General features: G+C 42.9%; 1 protein-coding gene across 3 annotated transcripts in view; it reads left to right on the top strand.

The window, feature by feature from the left end:
* The first annotated feature begins 2,612 nt into the window (after nt 1-2,612).
* slc9a7 (solute carrier family 9 member 7) overlaps nt 2,613-17,020 on the top strand; it is a 164,884-nt gene continuing 150,476 nt past the window's right edge. For 2 of the 3 annotated variants that reach the window (XM_063054540.1, XM_063054538.1), the window contains exons 1-2: nt 2,613-2,630; nt 2,742-3,098. In XM_063054540.1, coding sequence (XP_062910610.1) covers nt 2,810-3,098 — 289 coding nt within the window. In that variant the 5' untranslated portion in view covers nt 2,613-2,630; nt 2,742-2,809. Of the gene's footprint in view, nt 2,631-2,736; nt 3,099-17,020 lie in introns of those variants that run through there. The other variant, XM_063054539.1, reaches the window with a different exon arrangement.

The raw sequence follows: 17,020 nt of genomic DNA, 5'->3' as shown, positions 1-17,020 counted from the left end.
GCCTCAATATCTCTTAAAAACCAAGGTTCCCTACAATTATTATCTTTACCTTTTATTCTGACAGAAACGTGCAAGATTTGTACTCTCAAAATTTCAATTTTTTAAAGCCTCCCACTTACCAAATACACTTTTGCCAGAAAACAGACTGTCCCAATCCACATTTGCCGGATTATTTCTGATGCCATCAAAATTGGTCTTTCTCCAATTTAGAAACTCAACCCACGGACCAGACCTAACTCTTTCCATATTTACTTTGAAACTAATGGCATTGTGGTCACTAGATGCAAAGTGTTCCCCTACACAAAGTTCTGTCGCCTGCCCTGTCTCATTCCCTGATGGTAGATCCAGTATCGCACTCTCTTCTTTGCGTACTGATGAAGGAAGTTTTCCTGAACACATTTGACAAACTCTCACCCATCCAGTCCTTTTACAGTATGGGATTCCCAGTCAATATGTGGAAAGTTAAAATCACCTCCTATAACAACGTTATGTTTCTTGCACCTGTTAGCGATCTCTCTACAAATGTGTTCCTCAAATTCCCAAGGACTATTGGGTGGTCTGTAATATAGCCCCATTAACTTGGTCATACCTTTCTTATTTCTCAGTTCCACCCATAATGCTGCACTTGACGAGTTTTCCAGTCTGTCCTGATGGAGCACTGTCATGACATTTTCCCTGATTAGTAATGCCAACCCTCCCCCTTTAATCCCTGTGGCTCTTTCACGTCTATGTCAATGGAACCCCAGAATATTGTGCTGCCAGCACTGCTCCTCCCGCAACCAAGTCTCACTGATAGCTACAAAGTCATAGTTCCATGTGTTGATCCACAGCCTGAGCTCATCCAGCTTTCCGACGATACTTCTTGCATTGAAATATACGCAGCTCAGGCCACCAGTCGCACTATGCTCAACCTTTTGACCTTGTCTGAGGTCTTACCAACATCTGTCTCCACAATCTCTCCACTAATTATTCTGGCACTCTGGTTCCCATCAATTTACTTTCAATTCTTGTCACCGTTTACAGGGAGGCTGTGGAGAGGGTGCAGAAGAGATCATCCATGATGCTGCCTGGATTAGAGGACATGCTATGAGGATAGGTTGGACAAACTCAGGTTGTTTTTTTTTCTGGAATGGCAGAGGCTGAAGGGAGACCTGTAAGACGTTTATGAGATTATGAGAGACATAGACAGAGTGGACAGCTAGTACCTTTGTCCTTGGATAGAAATGTCTAATACCAGAGGAACATACATTTGAGGTGAGAAGGAGTATATTCAAAGGAGATGTGCAGGGCAATTTTTTTTTACACAGAGAATGGTGGGTGCCTGCAATGTGCTGACAAGGGTGGAAGCAAAAGGCAGATACAAAAGTTCAAAGTTCAAAATATAATTATTACCAAAGTACATATCTCTACTTCCTTAGGAGGTTGCAAAGTTTAAGAATGACATCTAAAACCTCGATGAACTTCTTTATTTGTGTGGTGGAGAGTATATTCACTGGCTGCATCACAGCCTGGTATGTTGACACCAATGCCCTTGAATGGAAAATCCTACAAACAGTAGAGGATACGGCCCAGTCCATCATGGATAAAGCCCTCCATCGATCACAACTACACGAAACGTCGTCGCAGGAAAGCAGCACCCATCATCAGGGACCCACCACCCAGGACATGCTCTTTTCTCACCAATGTCATCAGGATGAAGGTACAGAAGCCTCAGGACTCACACCACTCGGTTCAGTGATAGTCGCCCATCAGGCTCTTGAACCAAAGGGGATAACTTCACTCATCTTCACTTGCCCCATCATTGAAATGTTCCCACAACCAATGGACTCCTCATATCAGGTTCTCAATATTTATTCCTTATTTATCAATCATTGTTTTTTCTTTCCTTTTTGTATTTGCACAGTTTGTTGTCTTTTGTACACTGGTTGAACTCCTGAATTGGTGCGGATTTTCATTGATCCTGTTAATTCTACGGATTTATTGAGTAGTCTGCAAGAAAATGAATCTGAGGGTTATATATATGTACTTTTGAACTTTGAACCATAAACTACGTTAAAATAGTCATTGTGTAGGCAGAAGGGAGTAATTCGCCTCGGTATTTAATTACTAGTTTAATTAATCGAGCACAGCACCATGGGCCCACGGGCCTGTTCCTGAGCTGCACTGTTCTCTGTTAAAACAATTTTTTCAAATGAGTTTTGATGAATGGCTTTGAAGTTGAAAAAATAATTCCGTTTAAACCTCCACAGTTGCTCCCGAAACCTCTTATTTCCTATTTTTAATTTCAGGTTCCAGTATCTAAAAATGTGTTTAAAACGAGCAGCAAACTCCGATTCACAACTACTAAACTCTGGGACAAAAAGAAATGTTTGCCAGTAACCAGCGGGCTGGATAGCATCAATGGGGAGCTGGAAAAAGTTAGAAAACGAGCGTTTAAGTTGCACAGGAGGACCGAAGAACAAAGGGTTCCAGGACTGTTGATAGCGATTTGCCCTCGAATTAATAATTACATCAGCAAGAGGCAAATACCATTTGGGACCTTTGCAAGACTGTGCAAAAGTTTAAAATCCGCCCAGTCGCAGTAGATTGCAAAATGCAGTAAACAATGCGATAAAGATAGTACACGTTAGGTAAGTAAATATAAATCAAGCAAGCATTTCCTGTTTAAGTGCGAGGCGGGGTTTGTGCTAAATGGTTTCTTCTGGTTGCTTTCCCCGCCCCTTCTTTCCGCTCCTACGCAGTTTTGACAGCGTCTGAATCCCGGAGGTTACCCACACACTCACACACAGAGCGACCGGCTCGGGAGGCAATGGAGCTCGCAAGGTGCAGCCGGCGCGACTTCGGGAGTCAGCTCCTCGGCAGGGAGAAGCCGCTGCTCGTCGTCCTCTGGCTGCTGGGCGCCCTGGCTTGGCGATGCCGGGCGGACAGCGCCATGGAGGAGATCGCCACCGAGAAAGAGGCGGAAGAAACCCACCGGCAGGACAGCGCTAATCTGCTGCTGTTCATCTTGCTGCTTACGCTCACCATCCTCACTATATGGCTGTTCAAGCACCGCCGCTTTCGTTTCCTCCATGAGACGGGCTTGGCGATGATATATGGTAAGGACACCAAATAATTAATCATTGTAACAGCCTGAGTATTTGTAACATGGCCCCATTGTGGTCGTATAAATATTGCAACTATCGTATGGCATCGCAAGTAATCACGTATTAAATTTTCCCATGTATCTATTTGGTCGCTGCTTTTAACGTCATTGTTGCCATTTTAATCTATTTTTGTGCGCGAAATTGACTGAAACTGACAGTCTGAAACCTAACCTTGGCTGAGGTTCTGTGCTGCATGGTTTCCGTGGCTCCTATTGGCCGATTCGGTCCCGGCCGTCGCTCTGATTGGTCAGCCGGCGACCGTCAATCATCCGCGCGTGCCCCTCGCCGGGTCCACGTTCCTTGTTAGGTTGCCCGACTCTGCTGCATCATAATCGCCCAAAGCTACCCAAAATCTTTCTTTATTCCTACAGCGTTCCCTTGGAAAGAAATTGATGCCCTGTAGGGTTGCAGCCTCACTTGATTTCGTGCTTTGTCACAATTAATTGCGTCTGTTAATGCTTGCATGCTGAAGGGTGCAACGCAATCCATGGCGGATTTAAAACACCCGAACTTGGTGGTGTGATTCCCGTATATTGTCATCACTTGTGAAATACAACGTTACTTTTGGTTGATTGAATGAGACCAACCCCCTCCCCCCCCAAAAAAAAACCCTGCTCCTTACGATCCGAATTGCAAAACAGAAAGTGCTGGGAAAAAAAATCAGTAGATCATCTGCTCAGTGTTTCCAGCAATTTCTATTTTGAACGTTTTATACTAGTTGCATTGACATGAATGCTATTCTATCTGAAAGGGAGAAGGTGATGGTATTATGTTGGAAAATTAGACTGGATAAGCTGCCCTGAGTTAATGCGTGAATAATGTCTGGTCTTGCAGCATTTTGGAGCAAAGCCGAGTGAGTGGGAATTGCGAGATGTATATCCCGTTTTCATCTCTGCAGTTGATGACATACAGTACAGAAGAATCCCCAGTGTCGAAGGGGAGACCTTTCAAGCGGATGCCCTCGGGTGGGGACTGGATTAGTGCAATTGGTTCAGTGAACTATAGTTCACTGGGAATCCAGAGCTTGATCTTGGAGGCTAACGGAGTGTATACGTCTGAGATGCCTTTTTAGAAACATAGAAAACCTACAGTACAATACAGGCTCTTCGGCCCACAAAGTTGTGCCGAACATGTCCCTACCTTAGAAATTACTAGACTTCCCTATAGCCCTCTATTTTTCTAAGCTCCATGTACCTATCCAAAGTCTCTTAAAAGACCCTGTCGTATCCGCCTCCACCACCGTTGCCGGCACCCCATAACACGCACTCACCACTCTTTGAGTAAAAAAACTTACCCCTGACATCTCCTCTGTACCTACTCCCCAGCACCTTAAACCTGTGTCCTCTTGTGGCAACCATTTCAGTCCCGGGGAAAAAAACCTCTGACTTTTTATTTCAGCTGACAGGTTAAATCAAGATTCTTTAAGCTTTTATCAACTTCTCCCAAGGTGCTGAAAAGAGCAGTCAGAAGGTTAGGTTCCAAATAACAATTAAGTATATGGGATAAAGTTAGAAAGACATTGCTCCAAAATTTCTCCAAGCTAGGACAAGCCCAGTACATATGAATAAGGGAAGCCTCCCCCCTTTACACATGTCGCAACAGGGACTAATATCAGGATAGAACAGCGACAATTTAGTTTTACACATATGAGTCCTATGTACAACCTTAAACTGTAAAAGACAGTGGTGAGCACATAAAGACATTGAATTAACTAACTTGAGAATTGAATCCCAAACCTCGTCGGACAGAGAAAGATTTAAATCATGCTCCCAGGCAGGTTTTGTCAAAGGGGGCTTGCCTCAAAATCATTACCCTATCTCGAATAGTGGATATTAAACCTTTACTCAATGGGTTCATATGAAGAAACAAATCCACAACATTTTTATCGGGTACCTCAGGGAAGTTTGGTATTAAAGGGTTGATAAAATGGCTAATTTGGAGATATCTGAAGAAATGAGTGTTGCGTAGGTTGAACTTTACCGACAGTTGTTCAAAAGTTGCAAAACGATTGTCTATGAAAAAATCTTCAAAGCGCCTAATGCCCTTTCTGTGCCAGTCTTGAAATGTGAAATCCTGCCTAGAAGGCTGAAAAAGATGATAATGAAGAATAGGACTAGAGAAAGAGAAACCGTGAAGACCATTAAATTTTCTGAATGGAGCCCATATTCTCAGTGTGTGTTTGATAACAGGATTAACAATTGATTTAGGCAGATGGCAAGGAAGTGCGGATCCAAGAAGCATTGGACTGGAAAGATTCTTATAAGAGTTCAATTCCATTGCCACCCATATTGGGCAGATAGCCTGACTATAAAAGACCAAAAGATAAGACAACGTATGTCGTCTGCCCAATAATATAAACGAAAATTGGGCAAAGCCATGCCACCTACCCTTTTAGGTTTTTGAAGGTGAGCTTTATTTAGTTTGGGATGTTTGCCCTTCCACAGATAGGATGTAATAATAGAATCTAACGAATCAAAAAAACTTTAGGAATAAAAATCGGTGAAGATTGAAATAAGTATAAAAATTTAGGAAGGATATCTTGTTAAGGTATCACTGAAATATTTAATCACATCCATTTTAAAAAAAACTCAAAGAAATTTTAAGATATAGGAGCAGAACTAGGCCATTCAGCCCATCGAGTCTCCTGCACAGTGATCCCTGTTTCATGGCCAGTGTGCCTTCTCATTCTGTACCACAAAACAAAGCAGATGGACTGAGACAAAATAGCTGTAATATTTCTCACTGAATGAATTAGAATTTTCTTTTGGAATGCATTGCTAATATGTGAACTATTTCGATCTTTAAATGTATTGTGGCACTCTCTAGATATGAGTATCTTGGTTCGATTGTGATGAGTGCTTCTGATTTGCTGCCTCTGGTCCCTGCACTTCGCCAACGCCGTGTCTCAAATCCTGATTGCATCAACTGGAGAAGAGAGAGTAGATCAGTGATCCATTGCCTTGGTTGTTGGTGGAGATCATTGGGGGCAACATGTAAACACAAACTTGACGGATATTCATAAGAAACCAGCTGGTAAAGCCAAAGGAAAATTTGAGAGAATGAGTTTGACTGAGCTTAGATTTGGATAAAATGAGGCACTGATGGGTTCACTTCTCTAGCAGATCGAAATTGGGTTATTACTTCGAAAGTCGCAGCAAGTGATGAGCTCAAGGTTAGAGATGAGCTTTATTTGTTATTTGCACATTGAAACGATACAGTGAATCTATGCCCAACACTGTCCGAGATGTGCTGGGGCAATCGTCAAGTTTTGCCGTGTTTCCGATGCAACAGAGCTTGTCCACGACTTACTAACCCGTACGTCATTGGGAGGAAGTCAGAGCACCCAGAGGAAATCCACACTGTCACTGGGAGAGCGTACAAACCCCTCAAAGAGAGCAGTTGTTCGAAGTTGGGTCGCTGACGCTGTTAAGCTCGACACTAACAGAAGCATTTAAAGTAAATAGCAGGCTTGATTAGTGTTGACAGCCTTGTATCCTAGTCTTTGATCTGGATGATATCTGCCAGCGCATGTCTTTTAAAAAGCTGTATGTGATTAAACACTGACAAACTGATCTCTTTCTGTACCAAAAAAATTCAAGGGTTCCATTCTTTGAGGTTATTGTGGTAATGTTTTTAAATGTCTATTTGATGTACAGTGATTACCTTGCACAGAATGTGAGTTCGGATGCATATATATTTGGAACAAGAAAAATTGGGCTGCAGGCCAGCTTGGTATTTCTGTCTCACCAAAAGTTACACGATACAATCTCAAAGGATGTGTCCGCGTGTGCAACTGCATAATAGGTGCATGTGATGTACCTCTGCAGCAAATAGTCTGAGCAATTACTCAGCTTTGTACCGTTCAACTAGAATTGATTTATTATCATTATAACCACAATTTCTATTGATTTTTTAAAAAAGTCATTAATATCTTTTACACCTAAATGTTGTCTTACCATCCCTTGAAGTGCATTGTTTTTAGTTTTATCTTTATAGTCATTTGTAATTCAAAAATGGGAGTAGGTAAGTTGCATTATTATAACCTGTCCCTTGATTGGTTGATGACTTCATGAGCTCTCTCTGTCTCTCACTACACTTTGTTTTGTAGCCGACTCAATGCCATGTAGAGGGAATAGAAGCTAGCTGAGTGTATGTTGATCCAAAAAGTTCCTGTTTTCTTTCTTCCAGGAAAGATGGGAGAAGTATTTCTATATAAATAGAGAACTATTACTATGGTGTAACACATATTGAGTTAGAGCTGGTGGTATGCTTCTTTTAAAAAGCCTGAGTAATTTTTGGCAACTAATTTCAAGCGGTCCAACATTCTCAGAAAGTGTTTTGTTCAAACCTTTAATGTTTTTATTTAAGGGTTTTGACAATACTCCTTTTCTGGATATATTAAAAAATTGGAATGAGTCTTTGCAAATTTGTACTATTCTCTATACTTCACATAGTAGCTTTAAGGGTCAGGTTACTGAGCTAACAAGTTAGAAATATGTGTATTTGAGTTTTTTTGAAATTGTTTTTACTATTGATTTGGATCAAATAGAGGCAAGTGCCGAAGAAAGGAACATTGTATTTAGAAACGAATAACTTTCTGTTGACATGTTGGAGGTGAGACTTGTTTGGTTTTAAAGATCAAAGGATAGCCTTATTTGTCATGTACGTTGAAACATTCAGTGAAATGTGCCATTTTTGGTGTCAATGGCCAACACAGTCCAAGGATTATGCTGGGGACACTCACAAGTATCATCAGGCTTTCAACGCCAATGTAGCATGCCTACAACTCATTAAACCTCACCCTAGTTGATCTTCCTGTGGTTTGCTACTGATTGGCTTCCACAGTCTCCTGTGCAACGAACTGACCCACTGAAAACTCTGTTCAGTATTAGTGCAAAAGTTGTCGTGATTCAGCAGAGAACTCTGGTGCAGCTTGTACAATTTTAACAAATCTCTCAGTTTATTGCATTGCTCCCTTTCCTCTTTTTAAGAAATTCCTTCATTTAACCACCCATTTCCCCTGGCTAGGAGTTGGTGTCATAGAGCACTATAGCACAAAAACATGCCCTTTGGCTCATCTAGTCTGTACTGGACTGTTATTCTGCCTAGTTCCATTGACCCAGGCCTGGACCCCTTCCATCCATGTACTAATGCAAACTTCTCAAACGTTGCAATTGAACCCGCATCCACAAGTTCCTCTGGCAGCTCATTCCACACTTGCACCACCCTCTGAGTGAAGAAGTTCCCCTTTGGTTTCCCCTAAACATTCACCTTTCACCCATAACCTTTGACCCCTAGTTCTACTCTCACTCAATCACCCTATCTAGACTCTTCATTATTTTGAGTACATTGATAAGATCTCCCCTCATTCTCCTACACACCAAGGAATAAAGTGCTAACCTATTCAACCTTTCCCTGTAACTCTGTGTTTTTGTCCAATATCCTTTGCCATGTTGGACAAACTATACTCGGGTATTGCTAGCTGCCGAGGAGGAAGTGAATGTGGAATTTGTCATAGGCCTTGATATCTTCCTATTCTTCCTGGATATTCTGTCAAATTTCTAGTGAACTGTGAACTTGTTCAGCAAATTGTTCAAGGGCCAAGGGTAAATGAGTCTTGGCCTGAAACATTGACTCTTTATTCCTCTCCATAGATGCTGCCTGACCTGCTGAGTTCCTCCAGCATTTTTTGTGCTTTACTGTGGATTTCCAACATCCACAGAACCTCTTGGGTCTACCAAAGGCGTAACTGCCAGGCAGCGGTTAGCAAGTTTAAACTGAATGGCAAGAAAACTTTAGAAACCATAGTTTAGACTGGATGGAGGCAGCCAGTGATGCTATACAAAAGTGCAGGGTGATAGGTTGTGATGTTATCTAGTGGAGGTGAATTAAATTTATTATCAAAGTTCAAGTTTAATTGTCATTCAACCATACATGATTACCAGCCAAACGAAACTGTGTTTCTCTGGGGCTAAGGTGCAAAACACAGTACCAACAGTCATGCACAGCACAAGGCACATATAGCACACATAAGATGGCAGTAAACATACAGTCACACAAGAATATAATAAAGCCCCCAACTCCCTGAATCCATGAATGTTGTCAGCAAGAGCAATCTTGCAGCTTTCTGCAGACAAGAGCAGTCCAGCTTGTCTTGCTTTGTGTGAATACTGCAGGGCAACACCAATGCTAGCATGGACGCAGAGCACAACGACTCCAACACCTCTCTCCCGAGCGGCTGCAAACAGGCGACACCGTGGCGTGCTGCCTAGTCCGTGCTACAGCCGAGGCCGCGCAGCTCCCCCGCCACCAGTTCCGCCAGTGAACCGGCCTTGCAACATTCGACATTACCAATGCCCAACCGGGTCTTGTGATCACATGACAAATGACGAAGGCAGTCACCGTTAGATTGCACACCGCCTTCGTGCACTGACTCCAGTGATAGACTTGCAGTGCTTAAAGTTCTTGCTATGCAGCAGTGTCTTGTAGCATCTTTAAAAAAGACAGCAACACCATAGAGGTCGCTGCGTCTGGATGCACCGCCATCTTACCGGAAGGTTCCCTTGAACCACCACGCTCCTAGTGTGGCTACTCACTTGAAGTATGTATAATGACCCTGTGGTTCACTTTTTGCAGATGTTTACAGGAAAATTAAAGAAGTACAATAGAATCTACACAAAGACAGAAGGCAACCCATGTGCAAAAGACAACCTGCAAATAAAAACAAATACTGAGATCATGAGTTATAAAGAGTCCTTGAAAGTAAGTCTGTAGGTTGTGGAATTAATTCAGAGTTGTGACGAGTGAGTGTCCAGACCAGCAACTTGAGGGTTGAAAAGTAATAACTGGGCCTGATGCTGTGGCACCTAAAGCTTTTTGGGGGTACCTCCTGCCCAATGGTAGCATTGAGAAGAGAGCATGGCCTGGATGGTGGGGATCATTGGATGCTGCTTTCTTGTGGCAGTGTCCCATGTTAATTCACTCATTTGTGGGGAGGGCTTTGCCTGTGCTGGGCTGGCTAAATCCACCACGTTCTGTCATGTTTTCTCTCCCTGGGCATTGGCGTTGGACAGTAGTGGGGATTGGGACGGGGAGTGAGTAAGTGAGATACGTGGTGGTATTTATTTGTTTTTCGGAAGATATCTTGACATCAGATTTTGTATCTGTTGCCATTAAAGGAACCTGGATCTAACAGGTTGGTTTGCGGGTTTTCATAAGTATACAGTACTGTGCAGAATCTTAGGGACATTTTGCTAGAATGAGCAGGATGGCACCACTGTATTTGTCAATGTGGAGTGGTGAGCGAGTTTGTAAATCTGTCAGGAGCAAATCTGTGAAGATTGGGATTGGCAAGGGTGAAGCGCTGCAGGAGGAGTGTGGGACGGGTGGCAGAGAAGGAGTGCCAGGGGCAGGGGTGGCACGGACATAGACAAGCCCAACCTTGACACACCAGGGAAGGTCATTTGATTCCAAACAATTAGTCTATTGATAATTACAGAATCTCTCTCTCATGCGTCCTGCTCCCTCCCCCTCCCTTTCCTCTCCCTTCCCCTTTTCCTAAGCATGATTCCCCTACCCTCTCTCAATCCACAATAGATGCAGAGACTTGCATAGTACTGTATGTAAACTGATAACTTGGCCATTAATCATGAATACTTGTACTGCAGAGGTTATTTTGGCAAAATATTTTCTCCAAGATTGTCCCAAAAGGTACATTTAAAAGCTTGAAAAACGAATTGATTCTAGGCAAAGTAATGGGAACAATTTGAGACAGCTTTAATGTGGTAAAATTTTTAAGCTTTAATTGTAGTAAAATAGATTTTCACTTTATTAGACAAAATGTGCATGTGTTAGCAGTAGGAGAGAAGCTAGAAAAACGATTGGTCCACCTGGGGACAGTGGTGGGAATTTTTGCAGAGAGCCAGAGGAAGTGGTCTTTGAGTTTGTTAGAATTAGTAAACATGAAGGGAAAGGATATGGATGATGATGAGGTAAGAGAGGGATGTGTTGAAAATCCGGGGCACGTCAGGAGATGTTGGGTGGTTTGAAAAAGATTAAGGTGGATGTGAGCTTTGTTGCTGGACACTGAGGGAGGAAATTTGACAGAAGTCTTTCTGTCCTCCGTAAGGTCCCAGGAGACTAGAGAACAGCCATTGTTCCTTTGTTTAAGGAAGGTAGTGGACAAACTAAGTAATAGGCCAATGAGCCTTGTAACTGTGGTAGGGTATTTATCAGAAAAGATTTTTAATGACAGAATTTGCTCTTGGACATTGATGGACTTGTTAGGAAAGTCAGCATGGCTATGTGCAAGGGAGGTTCTGCCTCATAAATTTGAGTTCTTTTATTGAAGTGTAAAGATGATTGAGGGTAGGGAAGTGGATGTTGTCTACATGGGCTTCAGTAAACGTGATAGGCTAGTTCAGAGGAAGTAATTCGAATCTACAATGGGTTGGTAAATCAAATACAAAATCAGCTTGATCATAGAGGATGAAGCGTAGTGGTGGAGGGGTGTTTCTCTGTGTGCCTGTGACAGTTGGTGTTCCCTAAGGGTCAGAGCTGGGACTTTTTTTTGACCTGGCAGAAAATGTAGGCAGTCTGAGAAGTAAATTTTAAGTCAACACAAAAATTGGCAGCACTGTGAATGGCGAGGAAGGTTGTCAAAAGCATGCAGCAGCATGCAAGTCACTTGGATATTCGAGTGGAGAAATGGCACGCGGAGTTCATTCTGTATGAAAGTCAGGTGTTGCATTTTGGGACATCAAATACAAGAGGAAATTACACAGTAAATGGCAGATTGCTTTGGAACATGAATGTACAAAGGAATCTTGAGATTCAAGTCCATAACTCTGAAAGTGGTTGAGCAAGTGGATAGGGAGGAGTGTTTTTCATTCACAAGCACCGCTTCATACTCTATCCCTCCCTCAGCTCATCTGTTGATAAGGTATGAGTGTCTCGACAATTCCAACACACTCACACTTCTGTTGTTCTTGTCTCTCTGTGGAGCAGTGCCTTGATTTTTAAAATTATGTCTTTAGTTTTTAAATCCCCCCATGGCTTTACATTTCCTTCCTCTGTAATCCCCAATCTACAACTCTTTACTATTCCCTTAATTATCCTGGTTACGTAGAGCACTACAGCACAGGACAGGCCCTTTGGCCCATAATGATGTGCCAGCTTTTTAACCCTTTCCTCCTACATAGCCCTCCATTTTTCTATCATCCGTGTGCCTGTCTGAGAGCATCTTAAATGTTCCCAATGTATCTGCCTCTGCCACTACCCCTGGTCCATGCATCCATGACTCTGTGTTTAAATGAAAATATCAAATCTGACATCCCCCCACCATAAAATCCTACAATCAACTTAAAATTAAAGTTTGAAGTTCAAAGTAAATTTATTATCAATGTACGTATGTCACGATATACTACCCTGAGATCCATTTTCTTGCGGGCATTCAGAGTTGATACAAAGAAGCACAATAGACAGAATCAGTGAAAATCTACACACAGCCAATGTGCAGAAGACAGACTGCAAATGCAAATAGGGGGAAAAAGCAAATAATAATTGTTGGAGTGGTTTTTTCCCCTTTTTTTGGGGTCGAAGACACGTACATTTAGCATTTGACTTTGGCTACCAATCTTCACATCTGAATGTGGATTGTGGATTTAATTTGGAGTGCAGCTCTGAACAATGGGTTCCTAAAAGCAGTGAATCCCAGTCTAGACAATGCTGATCAAAATTGATTTGGATGTCTGTGGTGTGAATGCAACTCAGGAGGTGTGAAGGTTGTATGTAGTTTCAAAGAAAGTGTTGTCCATGCATTGTAAATATGGAATTGTCTTTTGATGTTTGGCACATAAAATATTGAGCCATATGTTGGGCCAGCAGACCTTTCGACTGAAAATGTCTCTGTATGATGCCTGCTGTACCTTGTTTTGTGAAATAAAGAAGCTGATGCTTTGAATCTACCAGCAACTTTCCCTGGTGACTTTATTCACGCAACAACAGTAATAAATAATATTGAGGACATGAGCTGTAGATTCCTTGAAAGTGAGTCATGGGACTAGCTCACTGTTGAGGTGAGTGAAGTTATCCATGCTGGTTCAAGAGTCTGATGGTCCTGATCCTGGTAGTGTGAGTCCTGAGGCTCCTGTACTTCCTTCCCGAAGGCAGCAATGAGATGAGGGCATGGTTTGGATGGTGGGGGCCCTTGATGATGGACGCTGCTTTCTTGTGGCTGCGATCTGTGTAGATGTGCTTAATGGTGGGGAGGAGTTTTCCTGTGAAATACTGAGCCGTATCCACTACTTTTTGTAGGCTTTTCCATTCCTGGGCATTGGTGTTTCCATACCAGGCTGTGATACAAACAAGCAGAATACTTTACACTGTGCATCTATAGAAGTTTGTCGAAGGTTTGGATGACACCTTAAACTTGCCCAAAATAGAGGTGCTGCTGTGTCTTTATAATGGAATTTTTGTGTTGGTCCCAGGACAGATCCTATGAAATGATAACGCCAGGGAATTTATTGTTACTGACCCTCTCCAATTCTAGCCCCCTGATGAGGACTGTCTCATGGACCTCTGGTTCCCTCCTCCTGTAGTTAATAATCAGCTCTTTGGTTTTGCTGACGTTGAGTGAGAGGTTGTGGAGAACGAGATTTTCAGTCTCCCTCCAATGTGCTGATTTGTCACCATCTTTGGTTTGGCCAACAACAGTGGTGCTACCAGCAAGCTTGAACATGACATTGGTTTTGGTCTCACGGGCATAAGTATGAAACGATCAGAGCAGGGGGCTGAGCACACAGCCTTGTGGTGCACCTGTACTGATGGAGATTGTGGAGGAGATGCTGTTGCCAATCCAAACTGACTGGGGTCTGCAAGTGAGGAATTCGAGGATCCGGTTGCACAGTGAGGTATTGAGACCTAGGTCTTGGAGCTTATTGAAAAAGCATCCTGATATATACCCCTTTGTATTAGCCCTTTCTTCTCACAAAAATTTCTGGGTTATCCACTTGGTCCATGCCACCTTATACACCCCTTTCAAGTCACCTCTCACCCTCCTCCTCTCCAAAGAGGAAAGCCTTAGTTCATTTAACTTTTCCTCATCCAGTCAACATTGTGATCAATCTCGGTTTTCAATCCATTTCCATTGGTGCCAGTTTCTCCTGTGCCACCCTCCCGAATTAAATATCTCATTCTACCAGGTCTTAAATGCCATGTGTGGGTTGGTACTAAATTTAGTTGTTCCAGTAAGTCCCTCTTGAGATATTTGCAAATTCAAAGTGGCATTAATGCCACTGAGGGAAGTATTTTGCCCTAAATTTCCTAGTCAGCAACGACTAATTATTTCTCACTTAGCCACTGTTACAGTATATATTTAAAAATCCCAGAAAACCTCAGTAATTTTCAATGGTGATTATGACCATTATGATGAAGAGGGCATGCCAGTGGCTATGTTTCATTAGGAGTTTGAGGTGGTTTGGTAAGTCACCAAGGACTCCAGCAAATTTCTACTGACGCAGCATGGAGAGCATTCTAACTGGTTGCAGAGCAGGTTGCTATGGAGAGGTCACCGCACAGAATCAGAAGAAGCTGCAGAGGGTTGTAAACTCAGCCAGCTCCACCATGGGCACCAGCCTCCCCACCACCAAAGGAAACCTTCAGAAGGTGATGCCTCAAAAAGGCGGCATCCAGGCTTAAGGATCCCCAGCACCCAAGACAAGTCGTCGTCTTCTCTTTGCTGCCACCAGAAAGGAGGTACAGGAGTCTGGAGACACAGACTCAACGTTTTAAGAACAGTGTCTTCCCCTCTGACATTAGATTTCTGAATGGACAATGACCCCCATGAATGCTACCTCAATATTTTGCTCCTTTTTTGTACTAGTTATTAAATAGTTTAAATATATTTTCATATTTCTTATTTATGAAATGTATTAAATACATCTTTTCCGTGCTCCCGATGTGGGCTTCTATATATTGGCGAGACCCGACGCAGACAGGGAGATCGTTTCGTTGAACACCTACGCTGTGTCCGCCAGAGAAAACAGGATCTCCCAGTGGCCACACATTTTAATTCCACATCCCATTCCCATTCTGACATGTCTATCCACGGCCTCCTCTACTGTAAGGATGAAGCCACACTCAGGTTGGAGGAACAACACCTTATATTTCGTCTGGGTAGCCTCCAACCTGATGGCATGAACATTGACTTCTCTAACTTCCACTAATGCCCCACCTCCCCCTCGTACTCCATCTGTTATTATTTATATACACACATTCTTTCTCTCTCTTTCCTTTTTCTCCCTCTGTCCCTCTCACTATACCCCTTGCCCATCCTCTGGGTCCCCTCCCCCTTTTCTTTCTCCCTGGACTTCCTGTCCCATGATCCTCTCATATCCCTTTTGCCAATCACCTGTCCAGCTCTTGGCTCCGTCCCTCCCCCTCCTGTCTTCTCCTATCATTTTGGATCTCCCCCTCCCCCTCCAACTTTCAAATCTCTTACTAGCTCTTCCTTCAGTTAGTCCTGACGAAGGGTCTTGGCCCAAAACGTCGACTGTACCTCTTCCTATAGATGCTGCCTGGCCTGCTGCGTTCACCAGCAACTTTTATGTGTGTTGCTCTTTTATTTCTGGTATATTTTTATGTGTGTGTGGTGTGTGGCCAAGTGGTTAGGGCGTTGGACTAGAGATCTGAAGGTTGTGGGTTTGAGCCTCGGCCGAGGCAGCGTGTGTGTCCTTGAGCAAAGCACTTAACCACACGATGCTCCAGTCTACCCAGCTGAGAATGGGTACTGGCAAAAATGCTGGGGGTTAACCTCGCGATAGACTCGCGTCCTATCTGGGGTGGTGGGGTGGGAGGGGAGTCTTGTACTCTCAGTTGCTTCACGCCACGGAAACCAGCATAAGCACTGACCTGATGGGCCACAAGGCTCGTGACAGACTTTAAAAAAAAAAAAAAAAAAAAAAATTTTCATGTATGGCACTTTCAAGTTGTTCCCAGGTGTAGCTCATCTTCTTGGAGTTGCTTTCCTCTCCCAGGGATGAGGTCTTTGGAGCTGCTTTTTGCATCTCTGTAGCTCTGGGTTTTTTTTTTACAGGATGGGGATCCTGGCCCCATACCCTCCTCCTCTTTTCGCAGCCGGGCTTGGGGCCGTCCATGGCAGAGTCTTTTCTGTACTGCTGCTGCATGTCAGTGTTAATAGATGTGATTCTGATAGAGAGTGAGTGTGTGTGTGTGTGCCCCTACACTTGAAGAATGTGCATCCGCTTGAGCGTTTGAAAATAATGGCGCTTTTCACTTTTTATCAATAACTATTCATCTTTACTGTCCCATCTGTAGCTAAATATTGACTTCCAAGCAAAGTAGATTTTTAAAGACATTTGAAATTCAAATATAAACAAAAATTGTCACCTTCAGTCGTACTTGTGCATCTAAAGTTTCTTTGACTTTAAAATCATAATTTAATCTGAATTTAAAAAGCAAATGACTTCACATTTCATATAATTTTATGGTCTCAAACTATCTTGTCATTTATTATCATTTCTCTAGCTGAGCTGCACTCTGTAACTAACACTTTTATTTCCAATGCCTATAAATAGCATTCACATCCCGGAACTTTTCATGTTTTATTGTTTTACAACATTGATTCACAGTGTATTTAATTTGGCTTTATTTTGACCTTGGAGAGGGCAAGGCCTCAAATCAAAGCGCTGCTTGATATTTTGAGCTGACTTTACAATTCTCGTTGCTATTTTAAAATGATTGCTTTAGAGTCACAGAACATTGAATCAGGCCCCTTGGCTCACCAGGTTATTCTGCCTGGTCCCATCAACCTGCACCTGGACCATAGCCTTCCACACACCTCGTATCCAAAATCC

Source organism: Mobula hypostoma, chromosome 7 (assembly GCF_963921235.1).
Source record: "Mobula hypostoma chromosome 7, sMobHyp1.1, whole genome shotgun sequence".
NCBI classification, from domain to species: domain Eukaryota; kingdom Metazoa; phylum Chordata; class Chondrichthyes; order Myliobatiformes; family Myliobatidae; genus Mobula; species Mobula hypostoma.
Note: the sequence above shows the minus strand (reverse complement) of the source record. Positions and strands in the feature narration are given on the sequence as shown.